Raw genomic sequence first — 7,996 nt, forward strand, 5'->3', positions numbered from 1 at the left:
ACCCAGTGTGCTATGGTGTGCAGCCAGTGTGCTATGGTGTGCAGCCAGTGTGCTATGGTGTGCAGCCAGTGTGCTATGGTGTGCACCCAGTGTGCTATGGTGTGCACCCAGTGTGCTATGGTGTGCACCCAGTGTGCTATGGTGTGCACCCAGTAATCTGGGAGTTTCTCACATATTCCAGAGAGGAATGTGCGGTGAAGTACTTGCACTGCAAGGACTTCTCTCACATGAGAATTGCTTTTCTGGGTATAGCCAGAGGTAGGAATCCTTTGACCAATAGAATTTATTAAAGAGACAATGTCTTGGAGCTATAGGGCTCTACAGTCCTGTTCCTAGAGTTGCTGGTCCAGCTTCTTTGTCTGTCTCTATCACCACAGCACCTTAGTTGTACTGTCGTTGTTAGCAGTTTTGAGTTGTGAATGCATGTCTTTGCTTGTGTGTCTATTTTGTTCTCATCCATGATTGTCTAGGCTCTTCTTTGTTCTTTATGTTTCCACATGCACTTCAGAATTCACTGTAAATTCCCAACAACAGCGAAACTGTTGGGATTTTGAAAGCATAGCTCTTTGGGGGAAGAATTAACATCTGTACATAGATAGTCATCAACCCATGCCATAGTGAATGTTTATATTACCCATAAGAGTACATGGATGTGTTCTTCACACACCCATGTAACAAGCAGGCCTCTGTTTTCATTAGTCTCAAGCCTTTCATTTTTTGATTTTTCTGTTGTTTTGTTTTCTATTCTATTTATGTCTCCTGGTTATTATTTTATTTGTAGTTTTTCAGTATTTATGTATTTTTCCTGTGTAGCTTTAGCTATATTTACATAACACTAGTCATGAGATAAATAAAGTCCGTGCCCTGTGCTATCTAGAACATTTTACTTATTTTTCTTCTCCTTTTAAAAATATTTTCCTTAAAACATGTATGATAAAACTAATGCCTGCAGACCTTCCTGCCCACCCTTCTAGGGATGAGGAAGGAAGAGAGCATTTGCAGAAGAGGAGCATGACGCTGCCCTTCATGTTTGCTACCGGCGAGGCCGTATTATACGAGATCTCCAGCCCTTTCCCTTCCATGATGGACCCCTTACCAATACGTACCAAAAGTAGCACTGATGCAAAAGACTGGGCTCTGCAGTCAACCCCGAGTAAGGATTCCCTCCACCCCAGCTCCCTTATGAATGCCATGATCCAACAGGATGAGTCCATCTATCTCTGTCCTGCTTCGAGTACCATCCCACTAGACAGCCACTTTCTCAGCGACTCTACGAGCGAGTGCGGTGGCTGGCAAGATGGCATTGCAGCAATAGGAAGTGAGTCTGTGTTTAAACATGAGCAGATCGGACATGCTCAGGACATGAACCCCGCACTCTCTGGAGAACCCCCGGATATCTTTCCAGATCATAAAAATAACGACGACTTGTACAGCATCATGAGAAACTTAGGCATAGACTTTGACGACATCCAGCGCATGCAGAGTGAGGAGTTCTTCAGGGCCGACCTCTCCGTTGAGGCTGACGTCAGAGACTTCGACATAACAGACGAAATCCTGACCTATGTGCAAGATTCTCTAAACAAGTCAACCTTGCTGAATTCAGCTAGCCAGCAGCAACCTGCGACTCAGCACCTAAGCTGTATGCTGCAGGAGCGCCTGCATCTAGAGCAGCAGCAGCAGCAGCTGCATCTAGAGCAGCAGCAGCAGCACCAAGCTCAGGCCATGGAGCCCCAGCATCAGCTGGAGCAGATAGAGCCCCAGCAACAGCTATGTCACCAGCTGGGTCCCATGGCACTCCCCCAGCAAGAGCTGGGTCAGAAAGCCAAGCACATGCAAGTCAATGGCATGTTTGCAAGTTGGAACTCTGCCCCCCCTGTGCCTCTCAGCCGTCCTCAGCAGGAATTAAAGCATTATAATGTCTTTCCAGACTTGCCAGCGACTGTGGATGAGTTCCCCTACAAACCTGAGGTGGACGGCATGCCTTACGCACAGAACTTTGCTCCCTGTAACCAGACTCTGTTACCACCGCATTCTGACTGTGCATCCTTGGACTTTCCGGGGAAGGGTTTTGAACCGTCCCTGCACCCCACGACGACTAGTTTAGAGGATTTTCTCACTTGTTTACAAGTTCCCGAAAACCAAAGGCCTGGGGTCAATCCACAGTCAGCCATGGTCACCCCTCAGGCATACTACGCTGGGGCCATGTCCATGTACCAGTGCCAGCCTGGGACTCAGCACACCCCTGGGGACCAGATGCAGTACAGCTCCACAGTTCCAGGCTCCCAGGCATTTATAAACAAGGTAAGGGCGCTTAGAGCTGCGTAGACCTGTCAGGCCTAAGTGTCTCCATGTTGCCTGTTACATTTACACATATTGTCAGAAGGCTTCTACGCAGCAAGTAGTTTCAGAACCGCTTTTACTATAGTTACGTTTGCATAACCAACTTCATTATAATTTGCTTAACATAGTACAAATAAATTATTTTGAATACTTTTCTTAAAAATAGGTTGATGTTAGCATAATTTAGTAGCTGCTCTCCGTTGCCACGCAAGGGTATATCATGCTCACACTAATAAGTTTCTGTTAGAGAATGTTAGTTTGTTTGAAAATGTACTGGTTCAGCTTCTAAGAATCTCTTGACTAACATGAAGTTCCTTACCCAGTTTGCTGTTGAGTGCGGCTTGAGTCTCAGTCCTAACTGCTTCTTCTAGAGTGTTAGTACATCTGTAGACCGCCCACTCTCATATTTGCCCGTCTCTTTTTTAGCAGTTCTGAAAAGAAGACTAGTTTGGGTGTAAGAGTGCGGGCGTCTTAGTTAGGGTTGCTCTTGCTGGGATGAAATGCCACGAACAATAGCACGGTGAGGAGAAAATGGTTGATCGGACACTCAGGTCCATATCACAGCTCATCATCAAAAACAGGAGGGGCACGTACTCGTGCAGGGCAGAAAGCTGGAGGCCGGAGCTCATGCAGAGATCATGGAGGGGTACTTCTTACCGGCTTGCTTCTCAAGGCTTGCTCAGCCTACTTTCTTATAGCACCCCCACACTGGGCTGGGCCCTCCCACATCAATCACTAAGAAAATTCCCTGTAGGCTTCTGCCAACAGCCCGATCTCATGGAGGCATCTTCTCAGTCGAGGCTCTCTCCTCTCCAGTAACTCTAACGGAGTCAGGTTGACATCACACTCATCAGCACAACCAACTCTCTATCAGCCTGATATACAAAACATCACTTTTCGATTAGAACCTTTCTCATCTGCTCCCATAATGCCATGTTAATATCAACATCACAATATAAAACATAAATGACTTTAAAAGTCCCATGATCTTTACAAATTTGAACACACTAAAAGTTCCGTTTCTTTAAAATATCCAGTATCTTTTAAAAGTCTAAAATCTCTTTTAAAAGTTCAAAGTCATCAGGGTTCCCTGACCTGTGGGAAGTCCAAGGACCGTGGTCAGGGAACCCTGATGGCTCTTCAAGCTGATGAGGGAGAGGGATTTAATCAGGGGAGGGGGAGGGAAATGGGAGGTGGTGGCGGGGAGGAGGCAGAAATCCTCAATAAATAAATAAATTAAAAAAAAAAACAATCAGTGAATCTCAAGCAGAAAAAAAAAAGTTCAAAGTCATTAAGCTGTGGGGTCCTCTAAAAATCAAAATAACATTAAATACCTCCTGACCTCAAGAGAGAAATGCCAGGACTCTGCCACAGCAGCATCAAAGCAAAACCAAACTCCAGCTCTACAAATAGCGCAATGCCCAATGTCTGCGGCCCGATCACTTCTCCGGCTCCATCCTTGGCAGCGTAACAGTTTTTCCCCTAAGATCCAGCAAGTTCCTCACCATAGCTGCTGCTGTCCTTGGAAGCCATCCCATGCTACTGGCATCTCCACAATGCTGGGGTCCTCTGATGCAGCTGGGCTGCACTGTCAGCAGTAGCCTTTCGTGGACTCTCTTCATGGTGTCAAGCCTCCACTGCTTCCCATGACCCCTTCATGCCTTCAAACCCAGAACCTAGCCTAGGTGACTCTTACACTACGAGGTTTGGCTGTCAGCACAAGGTGCACTCTTGGCTGCCTCTGGAACACAGCTTCTCTGTGCTCTCAGGAAGCACTTCGCAGAAGAGTCAACTCAACCATACTGAGCTCTTCTTAATCACATCTAATTCTCAGCTCTAGCTGGCCTACTGTCCCATCTTTTGGGGTCATTTTCTCAATTGAGGTTTCCTCCTTTCTGATGTGTCTAACTTGTATCAAGTTGATGCAAAACCAGCCAACACAGCAAGCAAGCATTTTCCATTTCGTAACTTGCAGAAAAACTAATTAAACGTATTACAAATGAATTCATTAAGATCATACCCATAGTGTAACAGTATAGGAACAGCAAGAGACATTTAGAAACCCAGAACTGAGCAAGAGTCCTGGTCTCTGAAATGCAGTGGAGAAGTTCTGGATATCATCAGCTCTCTGACTCCAGGTCCCTGATTGGAGTGATGGCAGGACAGAATAACCCTCTGGTACCCTGTCACAGGATTCCATTCAGGTCCCAAGACAGACGAAGTGAACCATTGTTACAGTCTCTGTGCTGTCTTTAACTTATCTCATAGGATTAAGGGGGAAACCTGATTTTCTCAGTGTGTGTGAGCATTGCTCTGTATGACTTGAACGGTGAAGGATTGGGCCCCCAGCGTCAGTAGAGGGCTGTAAGTGTAACGACACGCAGATGGAAGGGTCTAGAACATGTTTTTAAGGTGTTTACAGGCTTGTAACAAGCGGCCCTGCTGTTTTTATTCTCAGTTTCAGAATCAGGTAGTGTTAAATGAAACCTACCCGTCCGAATTAAACAGCATTGGTCACACTCAGCCTGCTCCTCATCTTCATCACCCAGCGGACTCCAGGTCTTTCCCTGACGTCACCCCCAGTGGATTCCTATAGCTTCAAGCCCAGGAACGAGATACTGGAACAGTCCACATTGGGCTCAGCACTCTTTTTCCAAAGCAGATTTTAATCTCTGTGTTTAGAAAAGGAGTTTAAAAAACGTTATCAGTCACCTATAAAATGGGAAGCTCCGTGGGAGTCTAGGAAGAGACCCCATGCATTTACAAAGCTTTAACACTTCAGGGTGCACAGTGCTCACTGCAGAGAACGTTAGGGTTCTGGAAAGTTGAACTTCTCTGCTCAATGACTTCAGCCAGAAAAACAGCGGGTACTTTGAGCTTTGGACTTCAAGATTCTTGTTAGTATACCAAATACTGAGTTACAAGACTGATTGATTTTCTATATTTTTAACCTCTGTTTTTGTCTTGGATGTTAAAATAAATGGTTTGGTGCTTTTATCAAAAGAAAAATCTCAATGTTTTCCTTCTACACTGTTAATATAAGTGCCTCACATGTTTTTCTGACTACCTGTAACACAATAGGGTGTGTATTTTATACAAAATATTCTTTATCTTTTTTTGAATTACTGTTCTTTCTGCACACAAATATTACTGGCATTTCTTAAAGCCCATCCTTTTTTATTAATTCAGGCATGTGTTTGCTGCACTACTTGTACCCTTTCTTCAGATGAAGGGCAATGATAACTAAATGAGAGGTGACTATTTATTATGTAATATACTTGCTTCTGGACTTTTGATGTTTCTCTGTGCCTTATGTTGCAAGATTTGAAAATAACATGTTACCAAACTTATTTAATTATTACGTAAATGTTGAGACAGTAGCACTTACATGTTAACAGTGTTTTCCGAGGCGTGGCATTCTGAGAATACCACCGTTGGCTTTCACGGAAACCTCCTTAACGATAAGAGAATGTCACCGTGTAAAATGCTCATGACAGCCGTACTCCCTAGGCTGCCCCGAAGAGAAGCGGAGTTTGTATAGCTCCTTCATTAAATTAAGTAAAGCACTCATTTCATGACATATAAGTTGTCTTTAAAAGCTATGTTGGGTCTGCAGTCCTTTTTGTTATATTGACTTTATAAATTTCACTTCTTATACTAGTGAAAGGTATTAGTTTTTCTCATATTTGAGGAGTGTTAAGGTTGAAGATGCCATGTTTGGTGCAAGGTATTTTAATGAATGAAATGAAATGGTGCATTGTATAAATGTAACGAACAAATATTCTGTAAAATATTTTCAGTTTTCATTGAGGACTAGTCCTTACCTCATACGCATATTTTTCAGTGTATCGTGTTAAGACATCAAATAATGAATTGAGGCTTCTGAGCTGGTGTTAAGATAAAGATAAAGATAATTTGCTCGCCTCCATACATTGTTTATATGGTATAACGTTTGCTCCCAATATGACAAATTCATCATGCTGCCAAATATCCTGTTGTCAGTTGGGTTAAAGAAAAGAAAAATGCTAATGTGTCTGTCCTTGTTTTTGTCATTTACTTAGATATAATATATAAGGACATGGACCTGTTTTTCACATATTATATAAAAGTATGATGAGATCCCAAACTTAGGTGTGCTATTAAAATCCAGCAGTGGTTCCCAGTCTCCAGGTCTTGACCTCTCTGGGGTCAGACAACTCTTTCACAGGCATCGCCAAAGACCATCAGAAAACACAGATACTTACATTATGATTCAGGAACAAGATTACAGTTATGAAGCAGCAAGGAAAATAAATTTATGGATTAAAATAAATAAATTTATGGTTGGGGAGGTCACCACAACATGAGGAACTGAATTAGGTCACAGAATTAGGAAGGTTGAGAACCGCTAAAATACAGGAGCTCTTATTTTTCTTTTAGAAAATTAATGCATGTAAACATGGCTTCAGGCAAAAGGTAATCTCTCAATTCTGTGCATTTTCAGTCAAATTTCTGAATCGTAGGATTAAGCATTGACGAACAACCATCTAAAACATTTCACAATTTGCTTCGAGCATGAGATATCACTAAGGATGTAGACCAGTGATCTAGATTAATATTCCATTTTCATGTTTAAACTTTTTATTAAAAGTTTGTCATAGAAACCATTTTGTTGGTCTCTTCAACATGTTAACAAACGGTCAGTTAAACAATACTTTGGGCATTGTAAGCATGGTGGCATTTAATTACACACTTATAAAACTGAAAGTTGTCAAAGCAATATTGTGTATGTTTACCCATTTAAAATAACTCAAACATCTGAGAATAATAAAATCCCATTAAACTGAATGTGCATTTGTCTGTATTGCTAAATGCCAAACAGAAGGAATGTTTAAAGCAGAACTGGACTGAGGGACTAATGTCTCAGTGAAATTCACACCTAAGGCTGTGTGGACGTGTAACTGGAGTTCCCACACACTCGAATACTTGCCAGTATGCCATTGTATTAGCCTTTCAATTGTTACTATGCACAAGCTATCTGGTTTCAGTGTGGATAGATTTTAGGTTTACATGGCTTCCTGCTATTCTTCAGACCATTATTGCTGACATACGCTATGCATAGATTGTTGTGTAAAGTATGATTTATAATGTCCTTAAATGCCAAAGAAAGTGTAAACAGTGATATGTGATAATAAAATAACCACCACATATGAATGATGTTTTCATGCATGTTCTTCTTTCTGTCTGCGTGAAGGAAGCAGGTTCCTGTAGCCTCACACAATTGCTTGGCGGACGTAGCCTTTGCAGGAGGTAAAGTCATTTGAATTTGATCTGAGGAACTGCAAGCTGAAAAGTGACATCCCTGACCCCTGGTGTGTTATGTTGGCGGCCACGCATGACAGTGAAGTTGCATGGTGGACCGCACCACCGAGGTTTGGCTTGCGCACTCTGTGATGTGATGTGTGCTATCATCACATTTCTTACTGTTTATCACAGCACAATCTACATGGCGATAATCTTTCTGGTCTCAGTTCATACACTCACTTCATTGGCTTCCTTAACCGTGAATGATCCAGCTTACCACGTCTCACCAAGCCTGCTGACCCAAAGGTGTTGGCCACGCCAGGGACCTGGGTGGTAGTTATGATTCTTGTTTTGCAGATGACCTTGCTTTCAG

General features: G+C 42.8%; 1 protein-coding gene across 1 annotated transcript in view; it reads left to right on the forward strand.

The window, feature by feature from the left end:
- Ahr (aryl hydrocarbon receptor) overlaps positions 1–7,524 on the forward strand; it is a 36,440-nt gene extending 28,916 nt beyond the window's left edge. Inside the window, exons 10-11 of the mRNA XM_005343854.3 lie at positions 975–2,301; positions 4,799–7,524. Coding sequence (XP_005343911.1) covers positions 975–2,301; positions 4,799–4,936 — 1,465 coding nt within the window. The 3' untranslated portion in view covers positions 4,937–7,524. The remainder of the gene's footprint in view (positions 1–974; positions 2,302–4,798) is intronic.
- The last annotated feature ends 472 nt before the right edge of the window (positions 7,525–7,996 follow it).

The sequence above is a fragment of the Microtus ochrogaster genome, chromosome 1, assembly GCF_000317375.1.
Source record: "Microtus ochrogaster isolate Prairie Vole_2 chromosome 1, MicOch1.0, whole genome shotgun sequence".
Lineage (NCBI taxonomy): Eukaryota > Metazoa > Chordata > Mammalia > Rodentia > Cricetidae > Microtus > Microtus ochrogaster.